Source organism: Callospermophilus lateralis, chromosome 15 (assembly GCF_048772815.1).
Source record: "Callospermophilus lateralis isolate mCalLat2 chromosome 15, mCalLat2.hap1, whole genome shotgun sequence".
Taxonomy (NCBI): Eukaryota; Metazoa; Chordata; class Mammalia; order Rodentia; family Sciuridae; genus Callospermophilus; species Callospermophilus lateralis.
In genome coordinates, this window is record NC_135319.1 from 63,379,818 (window position 1) to 63,407,715 (window position 27,898).

The 27,898-nt window shown below is 35.0% G+C and overlaps 1 protein-coding gene across 1 annotated transcript in view; it reads left to right on the forward strand.

Moving 5' to 3' along the window:
• Window positions 1-27,898, forward strand: part of Cc2d2b (coiled-coil and C2 domain containing 2B) — a 108,140-nt gene that overhangs the window by 28,917 nt on the left and 51,325 nt on the right. Inside the window, 12 exon segments of the mRNA XM_076834343.1 lie at window positions 508-605; window positions 8,714-8,854; window positions 10,881-10,989; window positions 11,206-11,324; window positions 13,697-13,874; window positions 17,655-17,805; window positions 18,724-18,868; window positions 20,803-20,941; window positions 21,977-22,180; window positions 23,895-23,987; window positions 26,153-26,244; window positions 27,290-27,463. Coding sequence (XP_076690458.1) covers window positions 508-605; window positions 8,714-8,854; window positions 10,881-10,989; window positions 11,206-11,324; window positions 13,697-13,874; window positions 17,655-17,805; window positions 18,724-18,868; window positions 20,803-20,941; window positions 21,977-22,180; window positions 23,895-23,987; window positions 26,153-26,244; window positions 27,290-27,463 — 1,643 coding nt within the window.

A 27,898-nucleotide genomic window follows, 5' to 3' on the forward strand; every position in this document is an offset into this window, starting at 1 on the left:
TATGTTTAAGATATGTGTTTTATACATTCTCAGTATATCTTTTTTCTTGATTTTATTTTTTCTTATTTTCCTATGTTGTTATGCATTTATATTGTTATAGAAAGGCATAGATAGTTATCAATATAGGTTTTCAGGTGTGGATGTGATGATGGCAAAGTCTTTATGGATAGACAGATTTTTTTCTGTAATCATGAGATTTTAGGTGGAAGATAAGATACATAATCTGTACTTGATCTGCCATCTAATGGCATTTCTTTATCAATCAATGAACTGATTGCCTAGTATATTCAAGGTGTGATATTTATTCTTAGATATTGAGGCTCTTCTCAGTTCTGACCCAAGGTTTCTATATGAAATATATTTTGGAAGACGAAATAATAATACACAAACTACTTAAACATTTATGCTTCTGCTGCAAATCACTATACATTTACATATGTACAGATGAATTGGAATAATGGTTACAAGTGGATGAAATATAATAAAGAGCTTTTTTCTTTGTTGTAGCTGAAAGCACTGACAAATGCTATCAAAACAGAAAGTGAAAATTTTGAAGTAGATCAGCTTACCAAAAAATCTTTACAAAACTATTATTGGCAGATAAGGTAGGTTTTAAGCTATTCATATATTAATCAAATATTTAATTAACTTTGGGTTTGCACTTGAAATGGAAGATATAAAATAAGAAAAGTATAAGAGGTCTACTCTTTTTTCTGCATTTTTATTGGTGCATGATAGGTGTATATATTGATAAGATTTGTTGTTATGTATTCATACATGCATATAACAATATAATTTAACCAATATCAACTCCACCATTTCCCCACTCCCTCCCCGCCTTCCACCATTGGTCCTTTTCCTCACCTGCTCTCCCTTTGATTTTTAGGAGATCCACCTTCACCTTTCTTCTCCTCTCTAGCTTCCACATGTGAGAGAAAACTTGACCCTTGACCTTCTGAGTTCGACTTATTTCCCTTAACATGATGGTCTCAAGTTCCATGCATTTCCCTGCAAATTACATAAATTCATTTTTCTTTATGCATGAATAAAATTCCATAATGTATATATGCTACACTTCCTTTTATCCATTATTTTGGATGGACATGTAGGCTAATTGCTTGATGGTCATGTAGGCTAATTCCACAGTTTGGCTATTGTGAATTGTGCTGCTATAAACATTGATGTAGCTGTGTCATGGGTATGCAGGTTACCATTCTAGTAAGATGACTTTAATTCTTCAGGATAAAAACCAAGCAGTGGTTTACCTGGGTCATAGGATGGCTCCATACCTAGTCCTTTAAGGAACCTCCATACTGATTTCCATAGTAGTTGTACTACTTTACTACCAAGTACTACCAAGGGTGTAAAAGTGTTCCTTTTTTTCCACATCCTATCAAGCATTTATTATTATTTATATTCTTGATGACTGCCATTCTGACTGGCATGAGACAAAATGTCAGTAAAGTTTTGATTTGCATTTCCCTAATTGCTAATAATGTTGAACATTTTTTTCAAGTATTTGTTGAAGAGCACTATTCTTTAAGAAATTATAGAAATGGCTACAATATTTCCTTAAGACTCTTTTATGTAAAAATATTTCAGAGTACCATGAGAAAGTAGTTGTAGTTTTAATATGCATTAATTTTGATGTTGTTGTGCTGGGGATTGAACCTAGGGCCTTTCACATGCTAGGCAAGCACTATATCCTAGCTACACCCTCAACCCTAATATCCATTGATTTCTTAAAAAAAAATATTTGTTGAAGAAAAACTACTATGATGGCACCAATGCTTTTAGATTATTTCAGTCTCAGATGTTGTATATATTTGGTAATCCCTATACATTTACATATGTGCAAGATATATTATTTAGTCTAAAGATAATACATCATGACCATTTGGATTTAAGAGCCCCTATTTAAAAACCTATATTTTACAAATTAGAAACATTGGACTAGTTGGGAAGAGAAGTTATAAAAACATGAAATAACTGGAAAAATAACACTAAAATAAAATAATCATGTCAAGGAATCCCCAAAAGCAGGAAAGCTCACTGCAAGGTACTTACTGCATAGAAAGTTCAACTGTGTAGTGCTTTTGGTAGCATGACACTCCTCATAGAAACAGAAAAAGTAATCATGAAATTCATCTGGAAAAATAAGATACCCAGAATAGCTAAAGCAATCCTTAGCAGGAAGAGTGAAGCAGATAGCATCACTATACCAGACCTTAAATTATACTTTACAGCAAAAGTAACAAAAACAGCATGGTATTGGCACCAAAACAGACTGGTAGACCAATGGTACAGAATAGAGGACACAGAGACTAACCCACATAGTTACAGTTATCTTATATTAGACAAAGGTGCCAAAAATATGCATTGGAGAAAAGATAGCCTCTTCAACAAATAGTGCTGGGGAAACTGGAAATCCATATGCAACAAAGTGAAATTAAACCCCTATCTCTCATCATGCACAAAACTCAACTCAAAGTGGATCAAGGACCTAGGAATTAAACCAGAGACTCTGCATCAAATAGAAGAAAAAGTAGGCCCTAATATTCATCATGTGGGATTAGGCCCCAACTTCCTTAATAAGACTCCTTTAGTGCAAGAATTAAAACCAAGAATCAATAAATGGGATGGACTCAAACTAAAAAGTTTCTTCTCATCAAAAGAAACAATCTGTGAGTGAATCGAGATCCTACATCTTGGGAGCAAATTTTTACCCCTCACACATCAGATAGAGCACTAATCTATATAAAGAACTCAAAAAGCTAAACACCAAAAAAAAAAAGCAAATAACCCAATCAATAAATGGGCCAAAGACCTGAAGAGACACTTCTTAGAAGATGATGTACAATCAATCAACAAATACATGGAAAAAATATTCATCATCACTAGCAATTAGAGAAATGCAAAACAAAACCACTCTAAGATTTCATCTCACTCCCGTCAGAATGGCAGCTATTATGCATACAAACAATAATAAGTGTTGGCGAGGATGCAGGGGAAAAAGATACACTCATACACTGCTGGTGGGACTGCAAATTGGTGCAGCCAATCTGGAAAGCAGTATGGAGATTCCTTGGAAAACTTGGAATGGAACCACCATTGGACCCAGCTGTCCCTCTCCTCGGTCTATACCCAAAGGACTTAAAAACAGCATACTACAGGGACACAGCCACATCAATGTTTATAGCAGCACAATTCACAATAGCTAAACTGTGAAACCAACCTAAATGCCCTTCAGTGGATGAATGGATTAAAAAAAATGTGGTATATATACACAATGGAATTTTACTCAGCAATAAAAAGAGAATAAAATCATGGCATTTGCAGGTAAATGGATGCAGTTGAAGAAGATAATACTAAGTGAAGTTAGCCAATCCCAAAAAAACAAATGCTGGATGTTTTCCCTGATATAAGGTGATTGACTCATAGTGGGGTAGGGAGAGGGAGCATGGGAGGAATAGACAAATTCTAGATAGGGCAAAGGGGTGGGAGGGGAAGGGAGTGGGCAGGAGGTTAGAAATGATGGTGGAATGTGATGGACATCATTATCCAAAGTACATGTATGAAGACATGAATTGTTGTGAACATACTTTATACAGAGATATGAAAAATTACATAAAGATCTCTATATGTGTAATAATAATTGTGATGCATTCTGCTGTCATGTACTTAAAAAATAAAAGCAATTAAAAATAAATAAATAAATAGAAAGATAGATAGATAGATAGATAAAAAACAACTGTCTTAAAGGTGCCCAAAGAAGTAAAGGGAGATGAGAAAAAATCCAAGAAAACGTTTATGGACAAAATGGAAATATCATTAAAGATATGGAAAATTGAAAAATGAAAGAAATTTCAGAGCTAAAAAGTAGAATAACAGAAATTTTAAAAATCACAAGAGGGATTTAAAGGCATATTTGAACAAAGAGAAGAGTCAGTGATCTTAAATATAGGACAATGGAAATTGTAGAGTCTAAGGAATGAAAAGAAAAAAATATTGAAGAAAAATAAACAGAGCTAAGGGACTTCAGGGATGCAACTAAATTGACCAATATACTCATTGTAGGAGATCCAGAAGGAAAAGATAGAAAGATGGAGAGAAATTATTCAAAGAAACAGTGAATGAAAACATCCCAAATTTGATGAAGGGTATGAATGTAAATATTCAAGAAGTTCAGCAAAATCCAAGTGAGATGAACTCAAGGAGACCCACAGCAAGGCACATTATAATCAAATGTTCAAAAGACAGAGCCTAAGAGAGAATCTTAAAAGCAGCAAGAGAGAAGCAACTTGTCACATGCAAGAGATTCTCAATAAGATTATCAGCAGATTTCTCATCAGAAATTTTAGAGACCAAAAAGCAGGGGTTGATATATTCAAAGTTCTGAAACAAAACAAAAATCTGTTAACCAAGATCCTATATCCAGCAAAAATGTCCTTCAAAAGTGAGGGAGAGGGCTGGGGATGTGGCTCAAGCGGTAGCGTGCTCGCCTGGCATGCGTGCGGCCGGGGTTCGATTCTCAGCACCACATACAAACAAAGATGTTGTGTCCGCCAATAACTGAATAAAATATTAAAATTCTCTCTCTCTCTCTCTCTCTCTCTCTCTCTCTCTCTCTCTCTCTCTCTCTCCCTCTCCCTCTCTCACTCTCTCTTTAAAAAAAAAAAAGGAGAAATTAAGATGTTCCCAGATAAACAAAAGCTGAGGGAATTTGTTACCACTAGAACTCCCCCGCGAGAGATGTTTAAGGGAGTCCTACAGGATGAAATAAAAGGATTCTAGATAGAATTCAAAATTACATAAATAAAGATCTCAATAAAGATAAATAGCATGGTCAATGATAAAAACTAGTATTTAACAAGTATTTGTTTTTTACATGGTTTAAAAGACTAATGTATTTAAAAGAATTATGTTTATGTTTTGGGGTACAGAATATAAAGAGAATTTTGTGATATCAACAATTGAAAGGGATGGTGACAGTCACTAAAAGAGCATGGTTTATGCTATTAAAGTTTAAGCTGGATAAATTCAAGTATTTATACAAAGTATTACTTGCCATTAGTGTTATTTATTATGAGTATTATAATTTTAGCAGTCCCCATGGAAACTACAAAGAAAGAATCTATGAGTGTACACAAAAGGAAATGAGAAGGGAATTTAAAAACTTCCCTTTAAAAAAATCAACTAAACACAAAAGAAACTATAATGCAGAAAATAAGAGGAAAAAAAAACAAGCTTTAAGAGATATGAAAAACAAATAATAGAATGATAGAAGTGTGTCCTTTCTTACCAATAGTTACCTTAACTTGCCAATTAAGGATTGGCCAGGGGCTGGGAATGTGGCTCAAGCGGTAGTGCGCTCGCCTGGCATGCATGTGGCCCAGGTTCGATCTTCAGCACTACATACAAACAAAGATGTTGTGTCTGCTGATAACTAAAAAATAAATATTAAAATTCTCTCTCTCTCTCTCTCTCTCTCTCTCTCTCTCTCTCTCTCTCTCTCTCTCTCTCTCTCTCTCTCTTTAAAAAAAAAAAAAGGATTGGCCAGGATTGACAGGAAAGATATAAATATGTGATCCAGTGAATATAGTCTATATGAGACACTTTAGATCCAAAGATGCAAATAGCTTGAAAGTAAAAGTACAGAAAATGAAATTTTATACAAATAGTAACTAAAGAGAACAGGGATGGCTCTGTTAACATTAGACAAAATCTACCTTAAAAATCCCATAGAAGAAAAAAAATAGCAAAAAAATTTTTTGAAGAATCAAACAAAAATTCAATGGAGGACTCTCATTTCTAGTAATGCCAGCCAACCATCCTTCCAAAAACAACTAAAAAGAGTAGATGAAATATATATATTTTCTCTTAAATGCACAAAAGACACAAGAAAAAATTGAGAATAAGGAGGATACCAGACATCAAAGGAGCTCAAATAGGTGAGCCATCTCTGTCTTGGGGTATGAGCCCCAAAAGAGAAGTAGCTGGGAGAGAGAGTTCACTTTTGTCAAACTGGGATAAGAATGGGGTAAGTGGCAGATGAAATGCAAGTTGTTCTGAGGACAGGGAACAGAGTTCTATAGGAACCAGAAGTAAACAAATCCCATCCTCAGCCTCCACACACTATATTGATAGAGGTAAGCTAAAATTTAGAAAGGATTATCAAAGAGACATTATAAGCTGACATTTGAAAGAGAAAATAAAAAATTTAGAGGGATGAAGCCAGACTCCACAATGCACTCCTGTAACCTCAGCAATACAGGAGTCTGAGGCAGGAGGATTACAAGTTTGAGGCCAGCCTGGGCAACTTAGTGAGACTCTGTCTCAAAATGAAAATGGCAGAGGATGTTGTTCAGTGGTAGAGCACCCCTGAGTTAAATCTCCAGTACTACAAATAATAATAATAATAATAATAATTAGAGGGATGAAAAATATAATAACCAAAGTTAAGAATTCAGTAAGTTGTCTTAATGGATTAAGCCTAAATTCATAAATTTATGGATAGGTCAAAATAAACTAGCCAAAATGAAGCACAGAGAAACAAAAAGATGAAAGATAAAAATGAGACTATAAAAACACAAGATACAGCAAGAAAATCTAACATGTATTTGAGTCCTAGAAAGAGAAGAGAAAGAAAATGAGGCAAAATAATAACCAAAGAGGTGATGTTAGATTTCCTACAGTTGATGGAAAACGTCCATCTATTATTTCAAGAAGCCCAACAAACCCAAGTAGACGCCTAAACACATTATGTGGACTAAGACAAAGAATATATTAAAAGCAGTCAGAGACACGGGTATGTCTTTATACTTACTGGAATAGCTATTATCAAAACAAACAAACAAACAAACAAACAATTGGTGAAAAATGTGGAGAAATCTGAGCTCTTTTGCATTGCTGGTTGGAATATAAAAAGGATACAGCCTCTGTGGAAAAAATTTATTGTGGTTCCTCAAAAAATAAAAATGTAGATTAGTGGTTGAATGCATGCTTAGCATGCATAAAGCCCTGAGTTTAATCCCCAGGACCTCAGACAAACAAATAGAATTGCCATGATGTAGCAATTCTATTTCTGGGTATGTATATCCAAAGAAGTGAAACCAGGGTCTTGAATAGGTATTTGTACATGCATGTTCGTAACATATTCACAAATATATCCAAAAGGTGGAAGCCACCCAAGTGTTCAGCAGTGAATGAGATTCATAATATCATGTCTAATATAAACAAAATGCCATATATACACACAATCTAATGTCAGCCTTGAAAAGAAAGTAAATTCTGATGTACGCTGCAGCATGGACAAAATATAAGAATATCATGCTCCTATGGTTTGAATATTTGTTCCTTCTAAAACTTAGGTTAAAATTTAACTGCAAATGTATCAGTAGCGAGAGGTATAGCCTTTAAAAAGTGATTAGGCCATGAAGGTTCCACCCTTATAGGTGGGCTTAGTGCCTGAATAAAAGGACTTTGGGGAGTGCTTTCTGTATCTGGCTATCTCTCTTCCCTTCTGCCTTCTGCCATATGATGAGGCACTTGAAAAGCTACACTGAGGAAGTGATATAAACTGACTTTTGAAAGGTGTCCTCAAGCACTTTAACTAAATAAGAATTCTTCTCCAGCACTTCCTTAGAGTGATTCAAACTATCGTATGGGGCCACTACCATCTTTTCCATCAAGATCTCTTGAGATTTTGGCATCCTAAATTGGAACTAGTCCACACCCTAGTGACTTTGAAGATACCAGTTGCCGCAGTCTCTGGCTGGGCACAAATCACGAGTCTCCACACAGCTTGTAGATTCAAACAGCAATTCTTTATTCCCGAACTCACACCGGCCGTCTACAAACACGCTCTGGGGGAATCCACGTTCTCTGCCCAAATCCACCCGCATGGGCTTCTGTCTCCCAAAATATACTGTCTGACCCTAAGCACTCAAGAGGAACTCAGCAGCAGGATACGCCCTATTCTAAAGGGGGAACACCCTAATCTCCTATTATGCTAAACTGCCCTATTCTAAAGGGGGAACACCCTAATCTCCTATTATGCTAAACCGCCCTATTCTAAAGGGGGAACACCCTAAACACGGATCCTGCCCTGGTCCTTGAGCAAGGTCACCTTTCAGAAGTCCTTCCACTAGACAGCATGGGAGTAAGCTGGCAAGGAATTTGTCATACCTACTTGGCTGATGGCTCCCAGCAACCAGTTTGAACTTATTAGATGGCAAAATAAAAGCTGTGAAAGCATCAATCTGCCAATACAAGTGAAAGCATTGAAAGCATTGCCTTTCTTTTTCATAAATAGTGAAGTTAATTAAAATGCTACAGACCCTGCAAGAACAGTTGTTGTCACAATGTATGGGTTTTCCACCCTTTCTTTCACTGTTCTTTTCTTCTTATTTCTGTGGTACTTCAAGATCTTGTGGAATTCACGGTAGGATATTTCCTTTTTCAGGAGAATTTTATTTTGTCAGGGCACTTTTGAATAGTGAAAAACCTTCAAGGAATTATTTTTTAATGATTAAATTTCAGTGGGTAGAATTTTTAAAATAAGATGATGCGGGTTTCAGATGTAAACAAAATGGGGAAAAAAATAAGGTGAAGGGACCGACAGGAGTAGTTCTAACACATTCTTCCAGACCATTTTTAAGGACTTATAGTTGTAATGCACCAACTTATATTTGATCTGCCATTATTGTCGTAGTAACACAAAACAACTATATGACTTAGAAAAAGAAAAGAACCTCTCCCTGCTACACAGTATGTTACAGACCTGGAAACAGATAAAATCCCTGAGACTACGTCAAGGATTTACAAGCACTCCAATAAAGTTGCAGTTTCAGAGGTAAGTGTTTGCTCTGTTTACTCCTATAGCTCCTCCGAGAAACAGCCCAGGAATAAGTGGGACTTCTTGAAACTAGACAACTGTTCCACGTAGTGTACAAAGGACTTGTATCGTGAAGTCAGACAATTTTTACAATTTAGTAAGAAGACAATCCAACTTAATAATGGGCAAAGGCTTTGAATAGATACTTCACTAAAGAAGATATATGGATGGCAAATAAATACATGAAAAGATTCATAATATCATGTCATATCAATAAAGAAATTTACATTCAAACTGCAGTGAAATGCCACTACATACCTATTCAAGTAACTAAAATCCAAAACAGCGAAAAGAAACAGAGGTTAGCAAATGGCTCTTTTTAATAAAGTTTAAAATAGACTCAACAATCATACTCCTAGGTGAAACATTTTAGGTAAGTGGCTAAAGTTATAAAAACGTATATACTAGAAGAAATGTCATTATAGTTCAAAACTAAATTTATTAATAAGTTACTTATGAACTCATAGTGAAATAGTTCCTTCCCCACAAGTTCAGTGTAATTTTAGGCAATTAGGAAAGATGTTTATTTTACTGATATTTTTTTTCTGCTGCAGTAGATTTTAGCAAAAGTGCATCTGACAGTTTCTTAACCTAAGCCCACCGTGGAACTTTATCTTAGATTCCTAAATTAATGTAAACTTGATAACTTGACTTGTCATATTATGATCTCCTGTGTAAGAAAGAAGAACTACAGATAACATAAATAGACCCATATTGCCTGCCCACCACCACGTTCTGTTCTCACTATTCTGAACTCCAATCCCACATGAGACCCTTTTTTTCTTCCTCACATTTAACATTCAGCTTTCTCAGTAGACCTGGGCTTACATTCAGTTCTCCAGAATACTTTTAATAGCCTATTGAGATATAATTCACATACCATTCAGCTCACCAACTTAAAGTATGCAGTTCAATGGTTTCTAATATATTCACAGAGTTCCAAAACGGTCAACACAAAGTAATCTTAGAACATTTTAATCTTTCCCAAAAGACACCATCTTCCCTTTAACTTTCACTCCTCGGGTGTGGGCATGTTTTCAATTCTCTTGGGCATACCTAGGAGAGGAATTGCTGTGGCAAATGATAACTCTGTAGTTAACCTAGTGAAGAACTGCTAGACTGTTTTCCAAAATAGCTGAACCACATTACATTCACAACAGAGCACAGAATATCTTCCCAAATGATTTTCTTCTTAAAGTTTGAAACTAAAAAAAAAAAAAAAAAAAATGAAACCTTATACTGAGAGGTTTAAAAAAAAAAAAAAAAAAAAAAAACCTTTAAGGTTTTTTCCTGATAGCTTAAGCTATCAGGAAAACTCAACTCCTTGGTCGGTTATTTTCTGAAAGGATTCCAGACAAGTGGGGTTTTGTTGAACTAATAAAAGAAAAAAAAATAGTATACTCACTTCACAACATTGTGAGACTTGAAAGAGTTAATATGCATAAACTTCTTAGAACATTGCATATAGTGAATACTCTGTAAGAATTAACTAATACAAACAGTAGCAGATAGTTAATGTCAGTAATTACTTACTGTTTATGCATAAGCACCAAGGAGTATAGCTATGTTCTATACTTAATATGTGGTCACCTGCCTTTATACCTGGTCATGGTCTCATAACTTAAACAGAGGGAAAAAAAGTGAGAGGAGACATGGTTGCCGGTTGCTCTTTAGTTACATCACCCCATTCCTCTGGTTATTTATTCTCACCAGAGGAAAGTTTGCTTGATATCCTTAGAAAAGGACAGTGAATGCTAATGGTAGATTTACTAAGTAAGGAGAAATCTGTGAAAATGGAACAACCTTAGGAAGATTTTTTTTTTTTGTTCATCATATTGTTAATTTCCTTAGGTTATAAGAGTATTTGTTGGAAGAAATTGGTTTTGTGTGACTGTGTTTGCATGTATGGGTTTTGGTAAGACCTCTAACAACTCAAACACCTCCATTATTTCTGCTTTAAATAATTCTATTTATTCTTAATTAGGACAGATATAAATAAATTTGATAAGCAGAAACAAACAGGAAATCAAGAAATGTCTCAGACTAAGAAGAAAACCAAAGGAAAATCACTTAAGAGTAGAGGAAAACAGGAGGTATTTTTTATTGCAAAATAACATTCAACTCATCTTAAGCTAATCATAGTATGTCATTTTTTGTAGAATAGGAAATCTTGATACATGTAACAGATTCTAACAAAATGATAAATATAAGAAGTCAACTTTAATTTTAAGAATAATTATCCTAAACAATGAATGTACCTGGTGTAAGTTATATATTTTTTATTTTTATTTTTACTTTTTTGGTTCTAGAACCTCTTATGTTTATCATCAGAGCTTGAAGAAACAGAAAATGAAATAATAGAGCCATTTTCCTTGATGCCACAACTTTCTTTCACAGCAGAATTAACACATTTATCCAAGTGTTCGCTGTAAGCATTTTAAAGAATTTTTTTCATTACATAGCCTATTAATTGAATTAGTTTTAATAATTATTTCTTGAATGAGTGCCATATACTAGACACTCTGCTAAGTTCATTTTTTTAAAACATGCTCATGTTTGACAATCCCCATAGTTCTGTGGAGTCTAATGTTATCCTTATCTTAGAGGTGGGAGAATGCAAGGGTCACACATCTAATATGTGACCTGAAGTGAGACAAAAGCCAGTTTGGCTTGTCATAAAGGCTATAATAGCTTCACTAGTAAGTGTAATATATAGTCATTGTTTTATTAGGATAGTAATTTTTATTCATATATATATAGGTGGAATATAAAACTACTGCTTAAAAAAAAGCAAACAAGATTATACTGTCACCTGTTCTCATTAAAGGACCCCTTGCTCCCATAAAAACCGTTCCCTATCAAGAGGACCTGCAGACAATCTCCTTCTTCAACAGTACAAATTTCATTCTATCCCACTTGTGACTTCTTCATTGAACTATGCACCTAGTAAATTATGTAAAAAACTGGCATCATACATAACCCATTTCTCTCATCTACTAAGTCTGTGGATCCAGTCTCCCTTAAAGAGGATAGGGCAAGTCAGAACGCTGAACTAAGTCCAGTTCCTCAACATCTCTGTCCCATAGGAGATTTTGCTATTTTATCTTGAAGTATTTTGGAAACGCACCATTTAGCATGGAGTTAGAACATAGTGGATACTCAATAACTGTTCATATTCATTGATAGTTACATTTAAAAGTGAACATTAAGAGTAGCAGACACAAAGCCACTCTTTCTAACTAGAGATGTGCAACAATGAAGCAACACTCATTTGCTCTACACCTTCCCAATAAATGCCTGAAATCAATTATTATGTCAGTCACATACAAAAGGATCATCTAAATGAGGGGAAAAAACAGAGCTATAAAAATATGAGTTGAAGGGAAAGAGGAAAAAGAGTTGGAAGAAGATATTAGTGCTAGAAAAGCTGGATTAAAACAGTGGAAGTCAAGGCAAAAGGAAATATAATGTTTCATAATCTTTCTACAGCCATTGCTATCTGGTAGTGTTGCTATCCATTTAAATATCCAGCTGAATAAAACTTGATTCTTCAGAGAAAAGTAATATGTTTATATCAAGGATAGAGATATGAAATTAATACAGAGATTGAGGAGGAATTAAGAATGGTTTAGGGCTGGGGCTGGGGCTCAGCGGTAGAGTGCTCACCTAGCATGTGTGAGGCCTTGAGTTCAATCCTCAGCACCACATAAAAATAAATAATATTGTGCCCAACTACAGCTAAAAAAAAATATTTTTTTAAAAAAGAATGGTTTATAGATGAAGAAGAAAGTCGAGATTTCTTGAAGATAAATATAATCCCGATTTAACAAATTTTCATAATCAATTTATGAGCTCATTGTTAAAACTACTTTTAGAAAGTAGTATAAAGGGAGCTAGGAAGAAATACCTTTTTCCCCCTAAACTTCTGAGAAGATTACAGAGAAGATGGGCAGATAATGGGCATGGAGGTTCTGGGTGCATAGGATGATCGGTGGGGGCAAGGGAGGGGGCACTAGAAGGAAATTTTCAGTCTCAATCTAGGGCTTATCTTTCAACAAGTGTTCTCCCTTCTCAAAAGAGGATCAAGTCTTAGATATCATTGTGTCAGTTTCCCTGCAGCTGAGAAGATGCTCCTAAAATGTTGGTTGGGTGGATGAATGGATGGAGGGAAGGCTCTAGGAGTTTCATATCACTCGTGGATCATTTTGTTTCCAATAAGTGTTTCCATAGAAACCTCAGGGAAGTAACCTAGTTTGTCTCTCTGATCTTTGGGTTCAGAGAAAGAATGGCTTCTCCGCTGTCTTGTGCACAGCCCAAAGCCTAGGAGATTTACAAAGACCTTTCAAGAAGATAATAGCAGGCCTATTGCCTGTTGCACAGCTTTGAAGTTATTGAAAACACTGTGTGTGTGTAATGTGTCTTATGAAATCTAGAAAACAGATGTACGTTGTCCCCTAACCCCTGCCCCATGACCAAGTTTCTCACTTTTCTTCTCCTACAGAACATTTGGTGGATAAATGCTGTAATCTGTTATAATTTGGTAAAATAAATAGCTAAATTATCTATAGTACCCTGATTTTAGTTCTTTTTCTATTTTTGAATATATATATATCTTAAAAACATCTGACTTGGAAGGGGAAACTTTTATCCACATATAGGCAGATATTATTTGACTTAAAGATACCATTCGTTCTCTAAAATAACTATCTTTTTAACATACTAAAATACATTTTGGAAAAAAAGATATTTTATAACCATTCTGTTTTCCATGGGTCATTTAAAGATTCATTTAATTTTTAGGCAAGAACAAAAGAGAAGAGCCAAAATTCAGAAGCTTAAATATTTTCTTAAAATACTTTACAACAATAAACAGGTTTCTTGCACTTCAGTATCTCCTCTACAGCTTGATTTTAAAGTAATGTTTCAGCAAATTTTCAATATCCAGTTAATATATTGGCCTGAAACAATTTGCTTGGAGGTATGCCATTGTCATTACTTTTATATCTTATTTTTTGCCATGCATAATTTTTCATGTTAGCTACTGTTATGTGATAAGTTATTTTTATATTAAAGATGGTTTTTCTATAGTTAACAATGTGTATATAATTAATAAATGCATATTCCATCTCTCTTATGGCCTTTTATTTCATAAATACAAAATTATTTTATTTGTGGTTAGTCCTGCTAAAATTCTTGCCAATCCTTGATGTGCATTATTACTGTTCATTCACAAGTGAGTTGGAAGAAGGCTGTTTAAAATATAATAAGTTGCATATCTACTAAGAACATTGAGTGATTTCTCACATTTCCCTATCCTTGATCTGATGGCTTCAGTATTTCTGTATTTTTTCTTCATATTTTAAATTTTGATCCCTTTAAGAATCAGGTGAAAAAACATACAGGAGACTCCTGATCCCTGATCAAAGACCACTTGTACTAAAAGCAGAAGAAAGCAGGATCATTTAAAAATTGGGAACAATTAATAGAGTTAGACAATAAGTCCTTGTGGCTAATGTAGGGGTTAAATTTGAAGCTAGACCTAAAAGTATTTATTTATATGTTTGTTTTAAGAGGGAATAAAGATTTATTTGTGTGAAGATAGAGTTTGGAGTGTGGAGAGAATTATAATTACAAGTCTGATTTTAAATTATTTTGTAATGCTTAGTATAATTTTGTTCTATCCCTGATGAGTGCTTTATTCATTATTTATTTACCCAAGTTTCTATCACCTGCAATATCCTTCTATTGAAGTCCCTACGTTAAAAATATGCTGAACAAGCCCAACACAGTGGTCCGTGTCTGTAATCCCAGCTACTCAGGAGACTGAGGCAGGAGGATCACAAATTTGAGGCTAGCCTTAGTAATTTAGTGAGACCTTGATCAAAATAAAAAATCCAAAGGGTTGGGAGTCTATATTAGTGGAAAAGAGCCTCTGGGTTCATTCCCAGTATCAAAAAACTATGTTGACCAGACTTCTTACCATTGCCATCAGTGGTGTTAAAGACTGTCTCTGGGAAACCTCACTGGGTAGAATTCTTTTGTTCACTTCAGTTATTAATATATCTTATTTTTCACATAGGCAGTAAGGGACAAGGTGATCAAACATTTATATTTCAAAGCACAAAAGGAGAAAGCATGAGTAAAATTTATGCAGAAGAACTATAGAGCAGAAGTTTGAACTTTTTGTAACCAAGACATTTTTATGAGGTGTACAGTTTTCTTCCCTGAGGGAAGTGCAAATTTTTCTTTATTTCTTTCTTTGTTTTTAACTCATCAAAACAAAGTCCTGTCTACATTAACACAGGCTCGAGAAATAATATGATATTTTTCCAAAGGAAAAAAAAGAGGTTTTATTTGTTTGTTTTTGACTTCCTTTATCTTCTTAGAAGGTAGAATGTCTCCTGTAATTTTTTTTTGGAGGGGGGGGTTTCAGCTATCTTTGCAGTGAATTTCTAACAGAATATTTCTCTTGATATTTTTCTGAGTCAGAGATCAAGTGGTTCTATACAAAGACTGGCTGTGCTCTCAGTTAAGAATAGGAGATTTTAAGGAGCTTGAGAAAGGTAATCCAGTCTGCACTTTACCTTCCTTCCTTGCAGTTCCTCTAGAACTTTTTTTCAAAATGGTCTAGAGAAGTGAATTAATTTGTCATGCCAGTTAATCGGTCATAGGAAAATGCTGGTCACTAAGGGTTTCAGAGGTTCAGTCCATCGTCAGCCAACTCCATAGCTCTGGACCTGAGATGACACAGAATATCATGGCCAAAGAGTGTGACAGAAGAAAGCCACTCAGTTAGTGACAGGCAGGAAGCACAAAGAGAAAGCACCAGGTGGAATTCCTTAGCCCTCTCCAAGGTCTGGCTTCCCACCTGTAGTCTTCAAACCTGGATTTGACAGTCCACTGAGAATGCATCTGCATACCCTAAGCAAATTGATGCAGCTGATGTATAAAATCAGAATGCCAATTCAACATCTGAATATATTTATCTGTTTATTTTCTCTTTTTAATTAGTTAATTTACTGATTTACAATAAGAAATTTATTTCATAGACGTACGACTCCTACAAAAAAAAACTTTTTTGCATTAGGAATGCCTTTGTCAAAGGGACCAGTGTGTTGGCTTAAATTCATTCTCACCAGGAAGTAGCAACCACAAGAAATATTGATCTCTTTGTCTTTCATTTTTCTTGTCTTCTTGACTAATCAGCTATCCTTTTGATTAGCTTCCTTCCTTATCTTTCAAGGAGCAGCCACACCCCCACCCCCATCTTGGTTTTCTTCTTTTAGACTACTTATCACTGTTTCTCCAAGTACTGACAACACAGTCTAGGCCAAAAATAAGACTTTTCTATTGAAAAAGAGCTAGGTTTCTAATGATGGCAGTGAACTTACAGGAAACTCTATAGAAAGCACAGTGTATAGAATCACAAGACCTGAGTTTCGTGCCCAGTGTTCTCTGGGGATGTCTGCTTAGTACCTCCCTTTTTCTTCTTGTAGAACTTTCCTTCCTCCCCAGCTCCCATAACTTCTTTTTGCTTGTGCTTGGATTTCATGAGCCAATAACTCTTACTTTTTCCTACGTAATTCAACCTAGATTTCAATCACAATAAAAACTAATATAGTTTTTTTTGTTGTTTTGTTTTTCATTTTTTTTATTGGTTGTTCAAAACATTACAAAGTTCTTGACATATCATATTTCATACATTTGATTCAAGTGGGTTATGAACTCCCATTTTTACCCCAAATACAAATTGCAGAATCACATCGGTTACACATTCACATTTTTACATAATGGCATATTAGTGACTATTGTATTCTGCTACCTTTCCTATCCTCTACTACCCCCCCTCCCCTCCCCTCCCATCTTCTCTCTCTACCCCATCTACTATAATTCATTTCTCTCCTTGTTTTTTTTCCCATTCCCCTCACAACCTCTTATATGTAATTTTGTATAACAATGAGGGTCTCCTTCCATTTCCATGCAATTTCCCTTTTCTCTCCCTTTCCCTCCCACCTCATATCTCTGTTTAATGTTAATCTTTCCTCCTGCTCTTCCTCCCTGCTCTGTTCTTAGTTATTCTCATTATATCAAAGAAGACATTTGGCATTTGTTTTTTAGGGATTGGCTAGCTTCACTTAGCATAATCTGCTCTAATGCCATCCATTTCCCTGCAAATTCCATGATTTTGTCATTTTTTAGTGCTGCATAATACTCCATTGTGTATAAATGCCACATTTTTTTATCCATTCATCTATTGAAGGACATCTGGGTTGGTTCCACAGTCTAGCTATTGTGAATTGTGCTGCTATGAACATCGATGTGGCAGTATTCCTGTAGTATGCTCTTTTCTAATATAGTTTTGTATGAGGTTTCCATTTTTTATTTGTAATGTGAGAAGAATAATATAAGAACTTTAAAAGTGCTATACAAAGATAAGGCATTAGGGCATTATGTTATCTGTACACAAAAGTCAGGTTATTAGGGTATTATGTTATACATATATTCTCAATACTATATTTGTAAGCCTCATATTCTGCTCATTTTCTATGAAACCAGCAAAAGGCATTACACTTCTAAGGTCACATGATTATCTACTTTCCTTTTAATCCTGTGAATGAAATCTTATTGAATAATAGCTGATTTTTAGTCTAGTATTTTAAAAATGATATAAATATCTTATTGATGGTCCTTGTATTTTTTCTTTCACTTTTCTGTTTTGTATTTTCAGTGAGTTACCAACATTTTCTCTTATATTTAGGTTTATGAAAAAAGTAAAAGGACAAGCTTACTGGCAAAACTGTACTTACCTTTACCTAACAACACCGAGGTGAAAGGCAAAAGTGTTCTGGAATATATAGAATTTAGTTCTGATAAGCTGGTAATTCCCGTGGATGAAGAAGTAGGAAGCAGTGAGTTTATTAAATATTTTCTTATCCCCCAGTTTTGTGCATAAGTAACAAATCCTAAATGATCCTAAGGGACTCCAGAACATGTGAATTAGTCTTCAAACTGTGTAGAGGATGGAGAAAGAAAAGAGGGTAGGAATAAAGGAGGGAAGAATTGAGAAAAGGACAAAAGAAAGAAGGGATGTTTCTGTCCATTTATTTTTGCACCAATTTTACTCTTCGTCTGCAATTATATTTAAGTTAGCAAATCTCTGAGAACATTCTTTCCTTCTTCCCAAGATTTCTTTCTTTCCACCGTAGGGATTTTTTTAACCACTTGTGCCCATCTGGTGAAAAGAAAGGAGTTATGAACAAATGAACAAGGAAGAGAAACAAGAAAATAAATAGTCAAAGAGCCTGGAAAGGACAGAGGATGAGGAAGAATGTAGTCTGCCTGGAGTCCACATGAAGCAGAAAAACAGGGAGAGAGATTGAGGACTCAAAAAATTTAGGGAACACTAGGAACTTAGCACAAGTTTCAAGTATGTTAAACTTTCTGGAGATGGAGAAAGAAAAAGTTGAAAGAAGACTCAGGAATGTAGAGAAAGCTGGAGAAAGAGTAGCTCTCATGCCCACTTTCTGCTGCCAATGGTCCTTTCTTGCTGGAAGCCATTCCAAGAAAGAATGGTTATGAAATTTCCAGGCATAAGAAAAGGAAAACAGAAATGCTCATCCCTGTGTATTCAGCTCAACATTTCCCTCTATTTTTTGTAGTCTGCCTGAACCTGTTTCCCTTGAAGTACTTTAGAGAGGAAATGAGGGAGTGCAGAGATAAGAGTGGGGGTCAGCATAAAACTTTGTGTTCCTAGAGGAAATGAGGAAATGTGTTCTAACTGTACATGTTCTAAAAAAATCATGTCTTTAATGCCTTTTATAAAACAGATGTGCCTTTCCTTCTTGAGGGAAATGAAACTGAAGAACTTTGTCTTTTGACATCAGGAAAACTTAGCTATTCTCTATCATGGGCCTTAGATGAAAATGGTATTCCTCTAACACCTATGTCACAGTCAAGATCTGCATACTGTAGGTAAAACATGTTGTCGGCATCCTCATCATCATCCTCTTCCTCTTCCTCCGCCTCCTTCTTTTCCTTCTTCTTTTTTTTTTTTTTTTTTTGTGTGTGTGTGTGTGGGTAACGAACTTTTATATTTCAAAAAGAATGCCAAGTCTCAGCAAGGCATCATACAAAATGTATGTGTAAAAAAAGGGAAAACCCAAGCAGCAGTAGAAGCAGTTTACTTTATTTGGATGTAGATTTATTCCTTTATTTAAATCACTCTACTAAGTCATTAAGTGCGTTTGTAAGTAAGAGAATGTATTAATGCTTAGAATGTTAGCCACATGGATAATGAGAAATGCATTTCCATAGCTCTTCATTTGTAGGCAGCCAAGACACCCCAAAATTTTATTTCTGGAGCTTTTAAATCTCCTAATCATTCTGGATTAACAAAGAATGATTTATGCATTATCACTTTGCTGGAAGGAAAATCCTAGAAATTTTATTCTTGTTCCAAGAAATACACATGCCCCTTGTGTATTTCTAGCTCTCCATATGCAAAGTGAATATCTTAAATCCTTCGATTGGTCTTGAGCCAAGAGACTGTGTTACTCACTTGGTGTCTGATTGGACAGGGATTTTGCCACAGCCCACAGCTGAACACCTACTTATAGAAAGCATCTGAGGGAGTCTTTGTAATCCAACCCTGTGGTTTTTACTACTTTAGTTTTTACTACTAATATTGTGTTCTTCCCTGAGACAAATCATGGGATTATATTGAGATCCAATAATAACTTCTTTTCTTTAAGAGAATATAATGGGTATTCTTTTCTAATACAGTTAAGCTTTGCCTCTGGCTCTATTTTCTAGGGTATCTGGGCCAAGATCATTCTTAGGAGAAGCTAATTTTATTACATGATTTCAGGTCCAAAATATTTCTTATGACAAACATCAAAATAATTCAACCATGAGGGAAGAAACGTGAAGTAAAGGAAAGGGAGACCACTTGAACTTCACCTATGTAATTGGCTTACATCCTACTATACCAGACATTGTCTGTATTAATAAATCCTTCAGAAGACTCTTCACAGAAATACAGAAATATGAACCAATATTGATGAAAAAAAGACAATATAAAACTTGGTTTATATTTGGCCTGAAGCATTATTGAATCTGTGTCAGAACTGTGTTTATGGAATCCAAATTTATAGTTGAGAAATTATGAATCAAGTTCTTTACAGAAGGGATCTTGGAAATCCAAATTCTTCTGCTTATACATAATGAAACAGATCATCTGTGAAGAGATTAACTGAATAATCAATGGCTGCAAACAAATCTTTAGAGTTGAATTCCTTTTACACTTAGCCTATGGCTAAAATCAATTATGAATATATTATGAATCTAGCCTCAATATTTGAAGATCTCATATGATCAAAGAACTCCCTTAGACCACAGTGCCCACATTAATTGCATTGTTCTCTGTTATATTTCAACTACAACAATATAGCCTAAGAGTTTTTTTAAATATTGTGTACTTCCTTAATTTTGCTTAAGCAATTATTTGAATTAAATTTTAATACTGTGCATCCTATGAAAAGATAATATTTAATAATTTTATTATGCTTAGGGTTTATAGAATACAGCCAATAAATACCATTCATTTAAGCATCTAATATATTTTAGCTATTCCACAGAGTGAATGACAAAGATGAATTTTTATAGAACTTATATTTAAGAATCTTGTTGTCTCTTAATGGAGAGTAGACATTTAATAAAAAGCTATCATGAAGTAAAAATGGGAGAAAAGTTAGGAGAGATACATATCTAATCCTTCCATTTTATCCTTAAATGCAAATATGGATAGATTTTAGATTTAAATACCCAGAATAGGTTAAGTGTTAGCCTGTATAATGATGTATAACTTGCATATTATGTGCAAATTCACAAAGTATTTTCTCTGTTAGTGTGTTAAAGAATGTAGATGCAAGAAGCATTCCTGGAATTCCCTGGCTAGTCAATGCACAGAAACTTTTTGAATGGGCAAATGAAGTCAGAATTGATCCAAATAATCCAGAATATTCTGATTTAGTGGAATTTATGACAGTAAGTTATAGCAAATAACAATACTATAATTATACTCTATTTCCTAAGCTCTACTGCCTTGTACTTTCCCATAGTTCGCTGTATATTTTTCTAGGAACTAGGGATCATATGACAGTAAACTTGAGGAGTGTTTTCAGCCATTTTACTGTATTGTTAAGGTAATTAGAAATTTAGCAACTAAATAATAATTACTTTAGGCCTGATGGATTGTATTCTGCCTCTACTTTCAGCCCACAGCACATTTAGCAGGCTAACCTTCAGACTAACATCCATGGTACATCTGTTATGTGCCAACCATAATATTAGACACTAAAAATATCAAGATGACTTCCCTAAAATTCCATTATCTGGTCACTTTGATTTGTCCTTATAGTCAACTGAGCTGCTCTGTGTACCTACATGAGCTTTCTTTATACCTATACTCATGCCATTACATGAAGCGGGCATTCGTGGTACCTGTCTTACCCACCCTGTAAGTCCAATTTGCATTAGACCTGTATTCTTTTTTTTTCTTGCCTTCCTGCAGCCTTTCTTTTGACTCTTCTGCCTTTTATTCATTTGTGTATTACATGTTTCCTGGGGGAACCACAGCTAATAAATCTTTGTCTCTCTGATGGCAACTAGTCATGCATTTGCTTTTGCATATGTTGAATAAAGCAACTCCATTAATTAGATTATTGCAACTAAGTTTTCCTAGATCAGAGCTTCCCAACTGATGGGCAGAATTGGCTTCAGGTGGACAGAAATATTGATTCTTCCTCAACTTTTAGGGCAACCAGCTAGAAGCACTCTCATCTTTTCATTCTGTGTGCAATATGAATTTTTTTCATTTTTTGTGTGAGAAAAGGTTGGGAAGCCTTTTAAGCTGGAGTCTGTATTTTTCTGGTCTTATACACAGATTTACTTGCTCCATTCCTACATATTTTGTGAATCTTAACTCTTACAGTTGAGGTGGAAGGGGAAATAGTGTTTTGAAATAATCTCAAATTTTAAAAAATATTTTAAGAAAAGATGTTACATTTTTGTGTCTTACAGTATATGAGATATAAGGGACAGGATATTTCAAAGTATTTCCGTCTTGAACAGATACAAGATGAATTTAACTTTGTTTCTGAAGAGGAAATGAAAAAGAGTAAACGTTTCCAGCTTTTGCAACTTAGAAATGCTGGTCAATTAGATGTTTTCATTTTGCAGCAAATGCCTCTCTATGATTCAGAGATTCCAGATTTAGTCTTCCAGGTACTTGGTTTTTACTTGAATATGATTTATTATATGAGAAAGTTAATATTTTTTTAAACCCATCTTAATTTCTTTGTTAGTATTTTTTGGGGGGGAGTCGGTACCAGGGATTGAACTCTGGGGCACTCAACCACTTAGCCACATACCCAGCCACATTTTGTATTTTATTTAGATACAGGGTCTCACTGAGTTGTTTAGGGCCTTGTTTTTGCTGAGACTGACTTTGAACTCTCAATCCTCCTGCCTCAGCCTCCCAAACCACTGGGATTATAGGCGTGTGCCACTGTGCCCGGCATTGTTAGTATTTCTTAACTAATAATCTTTAGATAGAGTTTTCTCCCTTCTCTTTATCAAGTCCTAAATTCCAAAAAGTCTTCAGCTTGCTTTTTAGCTTAGTGTTCTTGAGACAATCTATTTAACAGCCAAAATCCTTTTTGTGTATTCTAAATTTATGTAACTGTTTTATTTTTGTTATCATAAAATGCATTACCAATTTAATAACAGCTTTGGGGGACTGAGGAGGGAATATAACTATAGTTAAGTTATACATTTATTATAAGGCACATCTCAATTTCAGAATCTTTAAGATGTATGTGTGTCAGTGTGTGTGCGTATATATATATATATATATATATATATATATATATATATATATATATATATATATATATATAATCTTATTTGACAGTGTGCTACAACTGGCTGACTCCACCTGGTGAGAGCCTATCATGTATACCTATTCCCAACTCTATTTTAGTGATTTCATATTGTTGCTTTAAATCTGTTCAAGGCAGAGCTTTTATGCTATAAATCAACAAATGCTATAAATTGGAGCTTCTCCTCCAAGTTAGAAAAAATTTGTTCTTAAACATTTATCAACATAACACTAGTCTTATAATAGATGAATTATAAGAGATGTTTCCTATAAAAATAACCAATTGTATTGTAACCCTAGCACCTGCTCTTGCTAAGAGGTAGTTCATGAAGAAAGGAATTATTTTTCCATCTCTGAATAAAATGCCTGTGCAGAAGTATTACCACTGCAGGGTGATGTCAGCAAAATTAAATAAGATACCATATTTTGATGTCCACTCAGCCACTTAGAGGACACAGAAACAAAATCATACAGGGCTGGGCTGGGGATGTGGCTCAAGTGGTAGCGCGCTAGCCTGGCATGCGTGCGGCCGGGGTTCAATCCTCAGCACCACATACAAACAAAGATGTTGTGTCTGCCAAAAACTAAAAAATAAATATTAAAATTCTCTCTCTATCTCTACCCCCTCTCTATCTTTAAAAAAAATCATACAGGGCTCATTACATTTAAAACTCAAGTTGCACCAGGCATGGTGGCACCTATGATCCCAGCTATGTGGGAAGCCAAGACAGGAAGGTCTCCAGTTGAAGGCCAGCATGGACAACTTAGCAAGACCCTGATTCAAAATATAGAATAAAAAGTGCTAGGGCTGTAGCTCAGCAGTAGAGAACCCCAATCACCAGTACCACATACAAAAGATGACCTCATCCCAGAAGCAATTATAGTATATAGTTCTAAACTAAAAAGCCAATTCTCAGCGAAAGAATTGTAATGTTTTCTCCTGTCAGTGCTATAGTGTGGCCACTTTCCTCCTACATGTGAACAGAACTGGATAGCAATATTTTATTGCAGCAGGTCATATATGAAACCTGTAAAACTAACTTATTTCTCTGTTTATAGGAGTATGAAAGTCAGGTAGAGAAGGATATGTCCATTTCAGATGTGAATTCTATTACTGCCCAAAGGATTACTTCTGTCAATTTTCTGAAAAAGGTAACAAAAACAACACAATATTATCAGTATTTTTGCATTTGTTTTTGTGAAAACTGGTGTTCTGTACACATGGTATTATATATACTTCCCTGAGAGCCAGATGTACAAATACACTTATCATCCCCTCTTTCTAATCACAGTTCCTTTTTGGAGCTAGGTTACTTCCTGTCCAGTGAACTCATTGTTAAAACACATCCCAATCTTGAATAGGAATGTTATAGACGTCCCAAAGTTCATTTGGAGCACCCCACATCACCAGAAGGCGTATTTTATCACAGTTATATCAAAAACTTGGTTGTGCTTTAATAATAAGTCTGCTGTTCTGACAAATATGAGAGATATGAGAGAACTCATCCTTCTTATCCCTTCTATCTCTCATACATATATTAATATTTAATGTATATAATATATATAGCTTAACATATATTAACAGATATATACATATATCTTTTAATGTTTGGAGAAGCCCAGGAGGGAGGGAAGCAGAGGGCAGAAGATGGGCAAGAGAGTAAGAGAACAAGTAATGCATACAGGAATCTTGGGAAGGAATTTTATTAAATTTCAGTCCCTGTGAAGACTTCTTTGCTGTCTGAGGATGGTTAAAGCTACATGTTTGGTAGGTTCATGTAATAATTACTATAATTACAGATACTTTAGATTTGACCCTGAAGGCCTATTATGGCCATAGGTGCTTAATTCCTTCCTTTGCTGTAGGGTTCTTTAAGTGTTTATTGTGTGACTCTATAAATTTTGTGTGGTTCCATTGAAGGAACTCATAAGACCCGGAGTCGTGTGCACTTTACTTCTTGTTGCTTTACTGGGATCAGTGAGGCCAAGGCCAGGCTTATAGCAGTAAAGAATGAATGGAGTCCCAGCAATCTCGAGGATTACTAGATAGATTTTTGCTGAAATGTTTGCATCTAAGAGGCTAGTGCATCTTCTCAATGTGTCCCTTTCCTTCATTTATTCAGTGAATATTTATTGAGTATCTACTACAACCTCTGACCTCTTGGAGTTTGTTTTCTTGTGGGAGAAGTCATATATAAACAACATATTATTAGTCTCTCAGCGAGTAAAACATACTAAGAAATGAGACACGAGTTCTGTGTGTATGTGTGGGTGGGGTGGGTGGGGGTATGCAATGTAAGGTGATTACAGAATCCTTTGATAAGGTAATATTTTAACAGTTAACTTGTACTTGTTTAAACCTGAAAGTGGCCAGGGAGTTTTCTGGGAAAGAATATTCCAGGCTAATGGAACCACATGTGAAAATTCTGAGGGTAAAGCATACTTGGCCTCTGAGAGAAACAGCAAGGAACCCCATCTGCAGGATGCTAATGGAGAAAGGACGAGAGTGAGCAGCCTTTGGTCCAGTGGGGTCTGGTTCATCTTCAAGGGAAACAATTTGTTGCCCATGTGGCAGGATAATTTTATGTTTTTTTCCCATTCTTCTACCACTTCTGCCTCATTTGATCAGGTAATTAGGCTCTAGGTTACATGTCCCTGGAATGATTTGTAGCAGGACAGAAAGTAGAAAATTGCAACCAGAAGCTATACTTACTGGTTTCATATCTGTAAACCTAAACCCATTATTAAGGATAGAACTAAAGGAGAAAGGGAGGGGTTTCCTCAGACTTAATAGGAGACTAAAAGTAGTCTTTTGAAGAATCAAGGTCTGTTGCAAGGACTTAGGGAAATGGCTCTGTTTGGGCATTGACTTTCTAGCCAAGCAAATGGAATGAGAGCATAAGTTTGACAAAGAAAATACAGAAATGTGACCGACCAGATGTCTTTGAGTTTATAGATCAAGACTCATGTGCTAGTGACATATAGAAATGAGCTCACAGGGCAGTCATCTTCTCTGGTGAAGAGTAGTTCTGACTATGTATTCTTTGAGTTAGATGGGAAAAAAATGAGCAAGGAATTTAGGATGAGATGTGATGGACACAGAAGGGAAAAATGAAAAAAAGTGAATTTGCTTTAGTGTGACAGCGTGTGTTGGAGATGATTTTAATAATGGTAGCAAACTGAACCATATTTTCACTCATCTAAACTTTCTATTTGTTGCTAGCAAAAATTAGGAGTAAAATATACCAGAAATATTATAAATACCTAACCTTAAAATATAAATAATACATTTCTTTAAATTTTAAAAACTTTTTTAGGTGAGAAGATCAATAATGAAAAGAATCATCAAAATTAGCAAATATAGCTTGCCAGATATTGTGGCTGATTATGAAGAAATTGTATCTGCAAGGTACTACTAAAATTATTTATTAAGTATGAAATATAAACCTGTGAGCTAATACCTTCCAACTACTCTAAGTTCTCTACTTTTTATATTAATAAAGACACATATCAAAAGATGACATCTCAGATCATAAAGCAAGAGGTAGAGATTTTAAAATATATTTGGTCACTTTACAGTTGCATTTTAGAATATCTACATGACACGTTTGTAATGGTATAGTACTTTAGGGAAGTTTGTCACCTTCTCCTTATTGATAGTTTTTAGGATATGAAAGAAACGCCTTTGTCTTAAGTCCTAAGATTTTCTTATTTTGAGACTGCTACTGGGCTACCCATTGCTGGTAGCCTGTAATTTCCCCCATCCGAAAATCTGAAAATCCTCAGCAGTGCAAAGACACTGAGACCCGAAGCAGTTGGGGTGGCCTTTGCTGCAGCAACTCATTTTTTGTGTTGTCCATTTGTTAAAGTTAAGGGTAGGAGCAGGGAGGTAGCAAACCTCCCTGGGGCCATGTGCAAATTCTTGGTATTACCAACAAAGCTTTAATTTCTTTAAGATGATAAAATCTATTGAATTTTATTTTTCAGTCCTTGGGAAAAATGAGTGTGACTCTAGAACTATAATTCATGGATCTATGTTGGCAGGGCTGTCAGTTTATATAACTAACTCATTTCAAAGGCTTGGAAATTTTTGATATTCAGTCACTTTCGAGAAAATGCTTCCTAAAAAATTGAATCATCTTCTGAAAGTTTATCATGCTTTAAGTCTTTATTTCTCAATGTCTTTGCCTCTTTTTGGACCATGTTCCCGAAAGGCATGGAGCAATCACATTTTCTCTCCAACAAGAGGGAACAAAGCATCTCTTCCTTTTTATGCTCAGAAAAACAAGATTTCTTCCTGGGGTTTAAAACAACTTTATCCCCCGCTCCATAATGGGGAGAGTGTGGTTCAGAATAATGGCCTTATTTTCAATTGGTCAAAAAAAAAAAAACAAGTAACTTATCAACTATGTTATTTTGTGTATGTGAGGCTAATCATTTTTTTAAATCTTTAGCCAGTTGACATATGCAATTTGTAAGTTTCTTGAACCACGAAGAAGGTTAAAACCTTGGAGGAAAGAAAGGAAAAAAGTCACAGCACAGAATATCTCTGATGGAGATATTAAGATTCTCATCCGAATACTGAGGGCATATAACATTCCCACCAGGAAAACTGCAGTTAGTAGTAGGTAAGGCAGTATGCTCCAATTTATAGAACTGCAAAAAAAATCAGTTTTAAATGTGATAAATTTCCTTGATTTCTTATTTGTGAAACTTTTGCACTTTGTTACTACTCCATATACATAAAATAAATGAAACTTAATATGTTCATTTAGATAATCAAATTAGCTTTCTGTTTCAGTTTTCAGAAGTTTGAGATTCCTGAAGTAAATTTAACATGTATATTTTGGGGGTATTTGCACCATGCTCACTTTCCCATGCTATATCAAAAAAAAAAAAAAATTCCTTCTGTCTCTATTCCCTGTTGTGAAACTTCTAGAGCTTCTACTGCCAACACTATTCCATGCCATTGTCACTTCTCAGTGTTGGAAGCAGAAAGTTGAAGAGAGTAGGTGGGATACAAATTTTGTTTTATGAAATGTGTCAGGAAAGCTAAGGAACAA